The following is a 15,881-nucleotide window of genomic DNA, read 5'->3' on the forward strand; positions in this document are numbered from 1 at the left end:
TTATATAGAGTATCCACCAGGCTTCCCGTTAGTGTGCGTCATTGCGTCCAGACGCGTATTTTACAAATTTGGACGCAAGTTCACATGGCTAATCAAGTATTTTGCGTCCATATCACATGCATGTGGACGCAGACCAATCTTCGCGAAATTTTATCATTAATTGATGATAAAAATAAGAAATTTTTATTCTTTTATATTTTTAAGATAATAAAAGCCCCAACATTTTGACCCACCTGCTGAGAATTGAAGTAAATTCTGCAATATTTGTAAATGCAACGTCAGGAAATCGTGCACTTTTTGCATGCTTTCCGAACGATCGCTGGAGTGTTTGATGGCCTGGGGAAGTCCTGATTGATTTGTTTACAAGCAAGCTCCACGTGCCGCTAACGTGCGGTTAATGTTTATTTAATTACTTATCACAACCTGACAATATTCAATTTTTAATATTTTAAGTTTATTTTCTCATAAATAATCTAGGTTTCCGTTATTAGTAATTATTGTTACAATGAATAAAAGGAATTTTAAAGACAAAATCCAAATGATAACCCTTTTTCAGTATTATTTGTGGCAGCGTGTTTTAGTTTTTGTAGCATCAACAACACGTTAATTTAAAAAAAGAAATGCGGAAGTGAAAGTACGAACGAAAATTGCTCCAGATTGACGGACTTTGCTCATGTTTTTGGCACCTGTTTTTGACCACGTTTCAGACCAAAACTGACGCAGAAATGAGAAAAATTATCATAGCGAATGGAGATGGAATATCACAGCGAAAATGCACTTTTATTTATTTTTTAACAATCAACATTTGATGAGTTGTAGACCCGGGGTACGTGTGTATGTATCGCCATAATCGTGAATTTCAGATGGACGCACAAAAATCTGTCTGGACGCAAGTTATTGCAACCTCGTCAGCAAACTTGCGTCATTACGGACGCACATTTTTAAAACCTGAACGGGAACCCTGGTATCCACACATGCACTCTTCAGTGCGGTACCAGTGAAGTCGATGTACTGCAGTGTGTATCTGGGGCAGCAGCAATATGGTAGTGTAGTTGTAAATATTACACATTTGCAAAGATTTAACTTTGCAAAGGTTTAATTCAGATACATGAGCCATAGAGTACACTGATGAAATCTCCTTACAACTGTTATTGTATCTACAGTATACAATACTGAATTTAACTTTCCAACACTCAGCACAAAACTACAATGTTGCGTTAGTGCAAAATAGGAAGTGTTAATGATCTATCAAGTACTATGGACGATAAAACCTGATCACATCATCAATCGGTGCACGACAAATTGGACACGGGTCCCCTCTCATTTTCAGTTTTTGTCCACATCCTACACAGCAACATACATGCCCACATTTGTAAAACACAGCATTTGCTGCTGCCTCAAAGCAAACTGAACACTCATTGGTATCATTATCTTTGGATGCTTGTCCCGAAGAGCGTAAAGATGGAGGGCGTTCTGGTTTGCTTCTAGCAGATTTTAAACTTGTACCAGATGCCTTTGTTACTGATTCTTCCTGGATTTCTGGACTGGCAAGTCCTGCTCTGGTGTCACAAGAGGTTGTCGCTGATCTGCTTCGTGACATCGATCCTGATAATGATGACTCATGGAAACTGGAAGATCTGGGTTTATGTTGCCTTGTACCTAAAAATATGAAAGAGTAACAAATGATTAACATTTAACTGTTTTAGGGTGACAGAATAATATTTAAACATAAGAGGTACAAAATGTATGTTGGTCAAAGGCAATGTTTCAAAACAAAGGTTTGTGGGTTCTTGAAGCCTGTGCAACAATTATTACATTCAACAATTTGAGGTGCTGCACATACATGTATGTATGTACAGGAAGAAGGAAGAGGAACTAAACAATATTGTCATAAACAAACCTATAATATTGTTACAGAGGTATAAGTGTGTTCCCAGATGGGGAAGTCCTCTTTTAATATACAAACCGCAAGATTGTGGGTTCGGGGCCTGGCAGGACTGGAAGATACTCCTGTGAGAGCTGCTCACTGAGTGGGTTGTGACAATATATTATGCAAGTCCCGGTTCAAATTAACAAATCATTTTCAACTGAGACACAATTTAGCTATAAAGAAAAAGAAAATTCCAATAGAATAATAATACACATATGACTCTAGAGGTTGTCCACTAGCCGTTTCCAAGAAATCATCACAGCTACAAATATCCATCTGGATACGCAAAGGGTACACAAAGTGCTCCTTGCGTTAGTTTTTACCACTACGTAAGATACAACACTAGCTATTTGCAAAAATGTTTATGTAGAAATAGTACTAACCTAGAATTTTAATAGTTTGTGTTGTCCCATAGATATCAAAGAACATCCACAGAGGAGTTGATGTATCCACATGCATCAGGACATTTTTGCTAGATCCATGCCTTGACAATTTATGTAGCTTGCCATCTGTGTCTACCACAAAACCCAGAATGTCTCCAGCACCTGGCTCTTCAAAGTCTCTCGTCATCACCCAATACTCAGGTCTGTCCAACAAATCCTCAGCATCATCAGGTAAAATAGTTTCTTCAAGTGAGGTAGGATTGCACGTGGTTACTCCAACACCCATGTGGCTCACATAGGCATGGTTAAGTTTCACTACTTTTACATAAATCTCTTCATTCACACGTAGACAACGACTGATGAAAACGCCTCCTCCATACACTGCTTCTGGTTTTCGTTCGGCTATAGTCCTTGTTTCGTTGAGTTCTACATTTTTCCCATGTATTTCATGGAATGGTACTGCTTCGAGTTGTGGGAACACAAGTTGGGATGAATGTGCAGCATTTTCACTGGTTTCCTGTGTCGGCTTCGTGCAGCTTGAAGTTCGGCCATTAACCTGAGGTTATCATTGCATCGAAAGTGGAGTGACCCTCTTGGGCTTACTGCTTTAGAAGTTTGATAGTTATCTGTTCAAAAATAAAAACAAAGCAATAACACATATTATTTTTAATATTACATTATATTATATTCAATGTTCATATATAATCACTCAAATCTATCTCTATTTACAATTAGGTGAAATCAGATGCCATTCAAACTGTGTGACTACCAACAGTGTTCGTCCCTATCATACTGTTGGTGTGGGTGTGTGTATGTGTGGGAGATTTTCATGCAAGTGATGCAACCAAGGCGAGTAAGCCTTCCCTGCATGCTGATAAGTCGAGTACTGCGTACATGTATGCCTAAAATCAACAATAAAAAGTTACGAAGACATATGCCTTCCACACTGTTGTTCATACTACTTAAAATTTTTCATGTACTTTTTTTTCGTTACTCTTTGAAATATAGTAGAAATAAAATAACAAATTTCCTACCAAATGTGATCCTGTAAGCATCCTTCAACAATAGGGTGGGGAAAGAAATTGCAACTTGTTTTGACTGAATCTAAAAATCAATTTCCCTATAGCTCATTTTCAGAACTGACTTTCAGCCTGGTGAATATTTTATAAGCAATAAAACACTGAAATTGCTTTGATGAAGCCTGAAGGGGATATTTTACATTTGATGGTGAAATTAAATACAGTGCCTGATAAACTACAAAAGTTTGTCCTTGATTCAACAAAAGATTCAAGTTTTATTTTGTTGTATCAATTCATGTTTCTTTTTTCCTACATAGTGTTATAGTCATATCATCATGCTTTCATGATCAGGAAACATACCTCTAATTTTAACACCAGTAGTATTGCCATAGACATCTATGAGACCCCACAGAGGTTTGGAGGTATCCACCCCAGAGAAAAACACTGTGAATGGTGTCTGATTAATACTGTAGTAAACCTCCCCTTCTTCATTCACAAAGAAATTCAACACATTTGCGTGTTTGGCGTAACTCTCCGTAATGCTTTTGCCCAATTGCCAGGTTTGACAGTTAAGTCTGGGCATGCATATTTAGGTAGATTGCTTGTTTCTAGAACAGTTGGGTTTGTATTTGTGAATCCAAATCGTAGAACTCCGCTCCATCCTTGCGTGTACTGAATCAACTCTACGTGAAATACTTCTCCGATTCGCATAGGTCGACTGGTGAAAACAATTGCATTGCAAAAGCTACTGACCCGTGTGGCAGTCTTACGATCAGATGTCAAAGAAATGTTCTTTCCGTGAACAATATGGAATTGGAAGTCGCGTTGATTTCTGTGGCTGTGCCGTGCAGAGCTAGAACTGGAATCGGCATGGGCACCTGCAGGCGGCCAACTGAGACGTGATCCAGCAGCAGTTTTTGATGATGATGACGATGACGAACGGCTGTTGAAAGCATTCGTGCTTGTTCCTGTGCTACTTGTTCTAGAACTTGCATGGCTACTGGAAGCTGATGTTGGTACTGATATTGAACCTGCAATTCCAATTGAAAAACACAAACACATATAATAGCAATTTTTTGATCAGATTACAAAATTATACAACACTTTTTTCACAATAAACACAAACCTTTTTGTCTGACTTTCACAAAAACAAGTCCCATTGATTATATATCATTATTGATAATTCAGCCCAATTTGCATTTTTATTTTAATTTACAAGGTTGAAATTTTTAAACAATTGCCTGACACATAAAACATAAAAAGCATGGACTTACATAAGCAGGGTCTTAGGCAGGATTTGAAGGTTTGGGTGTGTAAATTCAAAAAATTGGGTGTGTAAATTTAAGATTTGTGTACAAAGTATAGGCCATGTGGGCAAAAACTGGATATGTATTTTCAAATTTGGGTGTGTACATGTAAACACTCCCTACACGGCTGGCTGCCTAAGCCCGTGAACATAAGATCATGTTTTTTTAATATTTCATTTTCACCCCCCATTTTTGGATTTTCTGTAAGCTCGGGGGTGAAAAATGACCCCTGACTTGGATGCTACCTCTGTATATATAGTAGGCCATGATGATAATTTGGCAAGGATGTAAATTTTGTCATCTTTGTATGTTTACATACAGAGAGCTAGCAAAAGACCTGTCAAAACTGTTCCGGTTATCTGAACACTCAATAAGGATGGTCCACAATAGAGTGATTCGCGCAGCACGGATAGGGGTGAAGTGCTTCCATGTGATTCTATTCAATTTTTTTCCATTTTTCAATTCAATATATTGTCCAGTTTGCCATCAAAGATTTCGAAGGGAAACAGTTTAGGCCCAGAACACGATCATGTCAGTAAATGAATATTGTTCCGGGATTGATTATTCGGACTACCGCTTACTACTGCCCCTTACTTGCTCCAGCTGTAGTATTTAACTACAAATTTCAAAACGTTTGAGGACTTGTTCTTACATGAATTGAATCCATGGGTTCCTATAGTCTGAGGGCCGATGACACACATTCGATGGGTGTAATTTGTTTTCAAGTTGTAGGAAGTGCCATAGGGTGTCTCCAGTGTAAACTGTTTTCTTTCAATGTTGCAAAATATTAATATTGACAATATTAATTATTATTAAATTGGTAACCTGTTTGACCTATTGATATGCCTACCTGTGTTTTCATATCATCTTTTGTGGTGAAAAATGATTTCAAATGTGCAATTTGCTATCAGTTGTAGACAGACAGGGTCTAATTCTGCATAAAACCGGGCAACGTTATTTCTATAGATCTGCTGCGCATTCAAATTGCATTGTATTGCATCGTAATTTCATTTGTGTCTATGCTAATTATGTTTACACAACATGAACTCACGTGTTTTCAAGCAAATTCGCCGATAATAGGTGATCAAAAGCGATCGGAATGTTACAAAAGTACAGATCGCATTCAGCTTACTTCATATGAGATGATCTTTGGAAAAATACAGCATAATTTGTCTTGGTGTTTGCGGAATGCCATGCAGTAAAATATTAATACGTTGCGGCAATTCATGATTGACAACTAACAATCGGCGTGTCCTTCGTATCCTCCACTGTCAATTTCTTATCCACTCACTAATCCTCACAAAAGCTTTGTGTTGAGAACGTAATGTGTGGAGGCAAATTGCAATAAGTACAATGAAATAATGAGTAGGGCGGGCTCCGAGGCGGGTTTCTTCTTCATCTTACGTAACAGTATTGTTCTCCAAATAAACCCGGAAGCTTGTCGTTTGGAGCTCTAGCTGAAATACAGCAAGATAATGTAAGATAGTAAATGTAAACCTGTATTTTAGCTAGAGTATCTCGAGCTAGTTGTAGAGGAAAGATTTTTTTTGTTCCAACGGACGGCTGAATATGCATATGAATCCACACTAAACCGCAGCGACGCATACACAGCACTTCTTGGAACTCCCGGTCGGAGCCGGGAGTTTATTAGAACAGGTTCTGGGACTGATTATTCAGACTATACATTTCGTTAAAATTTGTTGCTATTCATGACCAAGCACCTTTCGCACCCAAGTACGACTATTATTCATTATTCACTATACTCAACTACGGAGGGAAGTACTCATTGGAAGAACTTGTATAGTATAGCTAGTAATAATAAACACAAAACACATGAACAGTTGACAACTGAATAGAATTTAGACTACACACTAATGATACTAGTATACATGCATATTATTTCATGGAGTAAGATTTGATCTTTCCCTAGAGAAGTCCTTTTGAGAGGGCTGAGCTTTCGGAACTCTAGCGAGTGCCATCTTCAGAGCAACCAAATAAACATGATGATGTGCCATATACACTAGGGGGGAACTGTCAATGGCCGGATGGGACATGTCAAAGTGATTGACATAAACTGTCAAGAGGAAGGATGTCAAAATGATTGACAGGAAGTACCAATAAGGAGAACTGTGTGGAGAAACAAACAAGCTAATTAACTTGGGCAGAGGTCCTTTTGAATAATCTATTCCATTCAGGAGGAATGTCCACTCCTTTGTCCCTTAATTGAAATTGTCTGGAGTGGAATAGATATGCCAAGCTTCCATGAACTTCCTTTCAGACCACTTGGTATTCATGTCCAAAATCTTGGTATTGTCACACTCACAGTCAATGTCGTGTTGGTCTTGGTCAAGAGTGATAATGGTCTTTCAAATTCAATTCATGCCAAGTGTCCTTGATAGGAACTTGACTATGCTTTAGTGGTCATGAAAGAATTCAAAAGATAACCTCTGCCCCAATAATCCCAAGCTATTGTCTGAAACTGCTCTTCGGAAGATGCATCATAAGAACTCAGTCCTCAAATGATAGTTTGATATATTAAACAACCAAAAGATAAATGATTGAAGACTGAGTTCCGCAGTCTAGTTTGATATCAGACATTTAGGCCTTAAACTTTAAGACCAATCCAGTTGACCAGGCAATTATGTAATTGAATACATCTCTACATTTTGAGTTTGTACTTCACCACTGAGCGATTTAGCGATCGATTTCTAGCCAATCAGATAGGACTCCTTTTCTTGCATTCGGTGAAATACCAATCGCCCGTCGCTCACCAACGGAATATGGAAAAAATATTTATAATACAGGGTGTCAACACTATGTGCCGAGCGGAGTGTCCTGATCCCTCCTTTTTACTCGCACTTTTGTTGATGTTTTTTTTGAGCACCGAATTTGGCACGTATGTCGTATGCACAGCACAGCTCTCCTAGGAAAAGCCTCGCTTAACAGGAGTTCATCACTCAAGACTCAAGAGTTGACAGATTGACTGTATGCTTCAGTGCCCATGAAAGCAAGGATTCAATAGATAACCTTTGCCCCAATAATCCGAAGCTATTGTCAGAAACTGCTCCTCGGAAGATGTATCATAAGAACTCGGTCCTCATAATCATATGATAGTCATATAATATAACAACCAAAAGATAAATGACTTGAGTAGTGAGACTGACTATCATTGTCTATTGAAGACTGAGAGTTCTGCAGTCTAGTCACTGCGCTGGCCTTGCCCCTTTTCATGCAAGCAAGCCTGCCCTTGGTGGTGGCGCGGCGTTGTTTATGATCAGTTTCAATTGTGTTACTTTCTATATAAATCAGTCATTTTCATATTTTATACCAATGTGCATGAATGATCAATGATCATATTATACAAATATTTACTGCTCATGAGGGATCTGGTGGAATCTATTGGTCCCCAAGGTGAACTGGAGACCGTGAGCCTACTATTTTCCCGAGGCCGCCGAATTTAGAGCAGTAAATATTTGTTTTATATCCTTCATTAATATATTTGTTCATCGATTGGTTACGCAAGGCCTTTATTATAGACATAGGCCTAGGCATAAATGTAGGCTAGGCCTAGTCAAGGCTAGGCTAGCCTTGCTTTGTTTTGATTGAATGCACGTAGGTACAGTACTGGCTGGAATCCACCGGGCAAAAATTGCGTGGGTTTTGCACGGCATTTTGCATGGCCCGCTCAAAAACGATCTTCACAGATCATACCGATTTGCGCGGTTTGCACGGTTTTGCGTGGTACAGTTCAAAGTTGTGCTAACCAGCCAACTGCCCGCGCGGTTTATGAGCGGGTTGTTGCACGGCATAAGCCTATTATAAATCTAATTGGCTCTTCTTTGTCAAGCACTTGACAAGTGAAACACACATTCGGAAGTGGTATTTCAGTTCGCAATGCAATCAATAGCTGTTCAAAACCCTTGATATGATTCGTTGACCGTGTTCCGAAGTATAAAACAAGTTAAACAACATGCCGAAGTACTGAAACATGGGTCAAACTCTAACACCACCGGCCGGTCATGCGAAATTTCGTAACGTGTTTTGGTTTTACTGGTAAAATGTTATGCATTGTAGGGCCTACTAGTTAAACGTTTAAAATATTAAAATTACATTTGTTTTCATTTTCATTCGAATTTGTCTTTCATAAAGATGTAACTTGTATTAAATTGAGTATAAATTGACTAACAATTTATCATTATTCAATTAATAATAGAGCTAGGGGCCAACTCCGAAAAAAGAAAAATATTATGAAGAACGATCGAGATAAAAATAAAATGCGTCGATGGAAGAACATAATGAAAATTTACAGAAGGCTTATCATTGGGCTTAATTTTCACGATTATCACTTTGTTTGCGGCAAAATATCATAAAATATAGACCCATATTACATTCTGCCACTACCAGAGTTGAAGAGAGAAATAAACTTCACCAAGCATGGCACCAAACCATCCCGAGCTCCGCGATCGCCTGTGCTGAGTGCCTTCCAGCGGTACGGTATCGGACTATCTTCGCCACAAAATCATCATCATCATAAATTCATGTCTCTCGCCGAGTCACGGCATTTATTCGACTTTAAAATCATCTTACCTTTAGTTCTATATTAAATCTATCATCAAAAATATAAAAGCTGCAATTTATTCCAGAAAGTAATGTCGATAGCCGTTTCATTTATAAATGGCCTGCCATCGAAGGTCTTTCCATCTTGTTCTTTGAGGCGATGAAATCCCGGGATGTAATTCAAACATCATGAACATGCATGATTCACGATTTCATATTTTCCTGAAGAGCTGTCAGCTGTTCATTCCTATTCTGATACTTCATAATTTATTTATTCCAGGTATGTGCGTGTGAGAGAGTGATCAAGAAAGACACAAGAAGAGGTGTTGAGAAGATCAAAGTTCCTTCTTTGTTGGAAAATTCCCCATATCAACAAGAATACAAGATCATTCGAAGCATTTCACCAGTCGTCATCATTTTAATTGAGACGCATTTGTTTGTCGCACGCACAAGTCAAACTCTTAATAGTCAAAACATTCCCACGTCTCTATCATGCTATGCAGGTGAAATCCCCCCGGGTGGGGGGATTCAGGTGCAAAGCAATGGAGTTTGTAGAACATCCAGGGTGTATAGGGTCACCGTCTAGGGCTTGGTTTATATGCCGCGCGCTGTATACCACATTCCATTCATACCATGTCCGTCCACCAAGATGGGATGGTATACCACAACACGTGTGTGCTTGTCATCACAGATCGATCGGAAGACTAGAGGTTGCATACAATACAACTTTACAAGAAAGTTTTGAAGAAAACAATTGATAGTTCAGTTTGTCCCGGGTAGTTTAGCCTATTTTAAGTTTTTTACTATTAATTATCATATCCACAAATCTTTCAATAATATAATTAATATTCTTCCCACAAGACCACTAGTTGACATCGAAATCCGAATAATGAACAAGCCGAATGCGTCGATGTCAACATGAAATTTTTTTATGAATGGGGATATTATAAATAAACCTAGGAAACAAGCGAAACAACCCAATACGCGATCTCATTGGATAGCATTTCTCAGGCCCTGGTATTTCCCCGGGGTATTTCTTTGCGGTCCTGTGGATCACATGATCATTAATTATTCATAATTTTAAGGGGCTGTGCAATAATTATGAGGCCTGGGGGGGGCAAAGATTTTTGGCAAGCGGGGGGGTGGTCATTCAAGCAATTTTAAGCAGGGGGTGGGGCAAGCAATTTTTGGCACATCATTTGAAATCCCCCCCCCGCTCATAATTAAATAAGAATTAAACAAAATAAAAAATAAAAATATTGTCAAAAAAAAGTTGCTTTTCCCTCACTTCTGGCAGAGACATTTCTTACAAATTTAAGATAATATTCCACCAAAATCGTTGTTGTCATCCCGGGAATTTAAATATCTATCGTTGGTATTCTAAATTCAACAAATTATCCTGGCAATAATTATAATATCAAATCAAAACACGTGGATACGGCACTTTCCCCTTTCCCACACATCACACGCACGGTCTAAATATAGATTGGGGTTGAGCTGACCTAGATTATCTAGCGATCCTGGAAGCAAGCACCTTCACCACGTGCGCGCGGGTCAACTGAAGGGATAAGAATATTTTATTGGTATTATTTTTCATAATCGAATTGAACTTTCAAAGTTTCGCCTTAACATTTTTCTTTGTTTTAAAATATTCACAATGATGTTAATAAAACCGTCAAAATATCCAACAAAATAAAATATGTGTGTCTTATTGCGTTCTTCATTTTCAGCAATGATTTCACACTCATCAGAATATTGATAGCCACATAGCCAAAGCACAGTCCACGCCCATTTGCCTCATTAATTATTCATTAGCTCAAACCAACGATCCCCTCAACTTATGTCTGGCTCAAGATCTGTATGCGGTCTGACAAGAAAAATTAAGATGGCACTAAAAAGAGTAAATATTTGGAATTCGAGAGAGGGGAGGGGAAGAACTGGAGGGGGTGGTGGAGGGAAGCAATAGAGGAACTTTGAAAGAGACGGTAGGGTGAGACAGGTAGAGAAAGAATGAGTATTGGGAAAAGAGAGGGGTGGGTCTTTTTTAAAGTTTTAAAAGATACCCAGGAAAAGTCGAATTTTATTTTAATAAAACTAATACAAAAAAGGGTAATATCTGAAATTTGAGAGATGGACGGAGATAACCAGGAGGGGGGTAAAATGAAGTAATAAGAACCTGGAACTGGAAGGGAGGGGGAAGAGACAAATGGCAGGAGGAGGGTGAGAGAAAGAAGGGGAGAGGGAGGTAGTAAAAGTTACACCAATACACCAAATGACCCTATTGTGCATAAAATTTCATGAAAAAATATTGGAAATATCTGCGGCATTTGCCAATATTATAATTTTTATTATTATAATTATTATTGATCTATTTGTTAAAAATGATTGATCAACTTATAATTAAAATATTTTGAGCATAAGTCAAAAAATTTCAATTCTGTGTTATGTCTGAACTTGAGTCAAGTTTTTAGAAGGGAATTTTAATCCAACACTTTCATCATCTTCGCGATTTTTCTGTCATTTTCAGTTCAAACAAATAGGCTAGATTATTTTTCTTTGTAATTTTGCCCTGAAGTAAATATTGATAAAAGTTAATGAACCAACCCGAAATATAATAAAGTGATATTATAGTGCTGTAATCCCTTACATAATTAAGCAATCATCCAGCAAAAAAAGTGGGTATTTGCTAGGAATTTCCGTTCTTTTGAAGGAGCACCAGTATGATACATTTTGTATGCGTGCCTGTGGGTGTGTGCAATTGGCTTCACAACACCAAATGACCCTATTGACAATTAGCATAAAATTTCATGAAAAAAATATTGAAATATATGCGGCATTTGCAAATATTATTATTTTATTATTATTATTATTATTATTATTATTGATCTATTTGTTAAATGATTGATCAATTTATAATTAAAATATTTTGAGCATCAGTCAAAAACTATAAAAGCGATTACCTGGCTGATGGTGACTGTACCCACCAAGTTTTATGCCCATAGGACAGTTTTACTAATTTGACCTTGGATGACCCCAAAATAAAAAAAAAAAAATTTGACTCTAAAAGTTGACTGTACCCACCAAGTTTCATGCTCATGACATTTTTTACTATTTTGACCTCAGATGACCCCTGGTTGACCCCGGATGACCCCAAAATGACCGTCCAAAAATTGACTCTAAAAGTTGACTGTACCCACCAAGTGTCATGCCCATACGACAGTTTTTACTAATTTGACCTCAGATGACCCCTGGATGACCTCGGGAGATCTTGGCCCACTTATCGAAACAAACTTGTTCTGTCTGAGCTCCAGATGCACCCAACCACCAAGTTTGAGGAACGTGCGACCCATAGTCTCCGAGAAAATACGCGGAAAACAGTTGTTACTAATTTGACCTCAGATGACCCCTGGGTGACCTTGACCCACTAACCAATACAACTTGTTCTGTCCCGGGTCAAGACGCACACACCCACCAAGTTTGAGGAACGTGCGACCCCTAGTCTCCGAGAAAATAGGCGGACAGACAGAGTCACAGACAGACAGACAGACAGACAGACAGACAGAGGCACAGACTACCAGTATTATTATATAGAATATGTATGAATGTCACAAATCATGAAATTTCTTGCCAGATTCTTTACGAAAGAAGTTTTTTGTTTTTTCCTAATAATAATGTTAGGCCCATTTTCCGAAGAAAAGTAACTTGGTGACGTCAGATTTACTAAAGAAAAAGGTGGTATTTATTATTTAAAGAAAAATACGCATAAATTCAATGAAATATTAATCAAAACGCAAATCGTAGTATTTAAAAACAATTACACGTACACATTAATAATAATTAATATACAGAAAGGTGAAAGAAAATGTTAATTGATTTAAATTTGCCCGTGTTAAAAATAATCACACACACCACAGATCCTGGAAAGAAATGGGGTTACCATGGTGACCTTGGCTGAAAGCCGACTAGCAACTATTGTTTGAGCGCCACGCCCCTCCCCCACAATAACTAGATCGAGGGGTCACCCAGCGGTTAGTAGAGGTTGTTTACAACTATTTGCGCACTTTCCCACACTATCTGAGGGTCGTGCCTACGTGCATCAGGGCACCCACGTGGCCATGTGCAGTACATGTAGAGCACGCACGGGCATGTCAAAACCCAGGTCAAAATAAATATTATTGCGTGATTCAACCGGGGATTCTGTAGGGGAAATATTCTTTCGGAGTTTGTATTTAAGCTTTTAACATCAGCATTTTCATTTGAAATGAAGTTTGGATCATGGGTTTTGGAATCATATAAAGCAATTAGCTTGCATCATCCAATCACAGACTCACTATTCACCGCGAAAAATTGCATTTTTTCGCGAACCTATAAATAGGTGAATTTTATGACATGGTGCGACATCAAAAATGTTGGGAGTGGACTTTCTTTATTATTGTTTTTAAAATACATCATTTGATGTTCACACCACATTCCAAAGATAACTATACGCGGTACGGCAATTGTTGGCCAATTTGAATAATTCAAATAACATGAAATTGGTCATAATCGGCTGAGCGGCAAAAAATGGTGCTCGACATTCACGTGAAGATGATAAAATGTTGGTCGGAGCAGCAATTTCAAGGATCTCTGGTTAGTCAACTCATAAAGGATTAATAAGTCATGCCAGGATCCTCTGTGCCAGGAATCAGGATGATCTTTTCGGGTGCGGTCTCAAAAGCCTTCCGATTCATCTCTTGCCAAGGCGCACATGATATCGGGGTTGTTTGGCAGCTGCCGCATGCCGGGCTGGGGCATTGAAGACCCAAGGGTGCGTACGGCTTCTCAGTCCTGGGGGCTTCGGCGCACTTGGCTATGGATCATTGGATGTATAATCTACGTGCACTTTTAGTTCTGAAACGAAAAGGAAATACATGTAGAACAAGTATTGTGACTTTGTGAGATCGTAAATATGTGTTTGTCTCAAGGTAAGAACAAACAAGAACAGCTTGAAAACCTGGCCTGGGGAAAACTGGGTATCAAACATGTCGGCGAAATAATATTGAAAACATAAAATAATTATGTACGTACAGACACATCACTGTAACGAATGTTGAATTATATCGGCCATCTTCTATGTATCGGTCAGTAAAATTTGTGATGGCAAGACGATTATGTTTTGGGTGAATAAATTGCTATTTCATAAGATTCATGTGTGGGGAAATTTGATGCACAAACCGATGACTCGGAGACCAGCGTATCACGGGCTGACTTTGCGCTCGTAAGTGCGGGCAAAAATGTCAGGTTCCCGTTCCCGGTTGGGTTCTTGCCAATTTATCGTACAAACACTCAAAAAATTGCTTTTTATTTCCATTTTTGTACATGTTTAAAAACAGGTTGTCTTATTTTTTTTATTAGTTTTGTAAATTAATTGCGCATCGTCGATGTTATAACTTTTGCCGAAGTTCTTCTAAACATGGAAATAGTATAGTAGGCATATAGATATTTAGAAGATAATGTTCAATGTCAATCAATAACGATGAAGGTACATCTTGTTGAACTACTTCAAGTGATGAATGCGAATCATTAGCCTATCGATTGAAGCGAATAGGATTAAGCCGTGCAAAACTCATGCGCGGTTTTGCGCGGTACAGTCAGTAGAGATGCTAATCACATCAGAGGTTCATCAGAGATGACCGTGCAGCAACTACCGCGCAAAACATCAACCCGCGAATACCGCGCGTGGGTTTTGCACGGCCCGTGCCCGGTGTATTCCAGCCAGTACTGTATGCACAAAGCACGCACACAGTTGAGTGACTAAAGCTTACCGTGAAAATGTTTTAATTCCTCTACAATACCACCGCGAAACGAGTACCATGTTCTCTGTTATTTCACTGTCAATATTAAGATACTGATCCTGATGTAACTCAGATTATACTGTGAACCGCCGTATGTTAGATCCACTCATGTGCTGCGTGTGTGCTTCGCAAGACAACATGCATTAATACCCCGGAACCGGTACTGATATCCAGCGTGCGTGGCGAGGTGCACCGACCACTAGGAACTGTGACGCGGCTATGAGGTCATACGCGCTCAGAGGGAGATAGTAAAACTATTTCCCCGGGAAATAGTACTTTGAATAGTACTCCGTCCCCTCATCATCGGCTTTTTGCAAAATAGTTAAACTATTTTTGGTCACATGATACTCGTTTAACCAATTAATGAACGAGAATATATTAATGAAGGATATAATAATTAATTATCACATGATCAGTTCGCATTGTATGATGATGTGCGTGATGCATGGATGATATGATAAAGTTGTTTTCCTTACCAGCTCTGGGTGTGTTTGTCGTGTTGCTACTTGAAGAACCCCCTCCACTTTCGATCCGAGATGAAGCATTCTGCCCCATAACGAATCCTTGAAGCCTCCTAAAAAGTTGATCGAGCTACTCTTTTATTTCTATGTGAACAGCCACAACGGGTGCGGATTTAAAATGATTCAATAATGATGATTCAATCTCGTATCGTCATCAAAGTCCGTACTGTGATATCAGCCGCCCATCTTTTTTTTTTTTTTTTTTTTTTTTAATGGGGATGTCCCAGCTTCCGGTTATCTAGATTCATTCATTAAAAAATAGGTAAAATATATTTTTCATTTTATATAAAATACAAAATATGAAACAAAATGTTCCCTAAAATGCTATTT

General features: G+C 38.5%; 1 protein-coding gene across 1 annotated transcript; it reads right to left on the reverse strand.

Annotated features, from left to right (window-relative positions):
* Nucleotides 1-632: 632 nt before the first annotated feature.
* On the reverse strand, nt 633-15,744 carry LOC140144994 (E3 ubiquitin-protein ligase NEURL1B-like). The gene is given in 6 exon segments (XM_072166788.1): nt 633-1,659; nt 2,314-2,821; nt 2,824-2,939; nt 3,693-3,869; nt 3,872-4,363; nt 15,507-15,744. Coding segments are annotated over 6 exon segments (1,776 nt in total). The 5' UTR covers nt 15,586-15,744; the 3' UTR covers nt 633-1,255.
* Between the last annotated feature and the right edge of the window lie 137 nt (nt 15,745-15,881).

The sequence above is a fragment of the Amphiura filiformis genome, unplaced genomic scaffold, assembly GCF_039555335.1.
Source record: "Amphiura filiformis unplaced genomic scaffold, Afil_fr2py scaffold_109, whole genome shotgun sequence".
NCBI lineage: Eukaryota > Metazoa > Echinodermata > Ophiuroidea > Amphilepidida > Amphiuridae > Amphiura > Amphiura filiformis.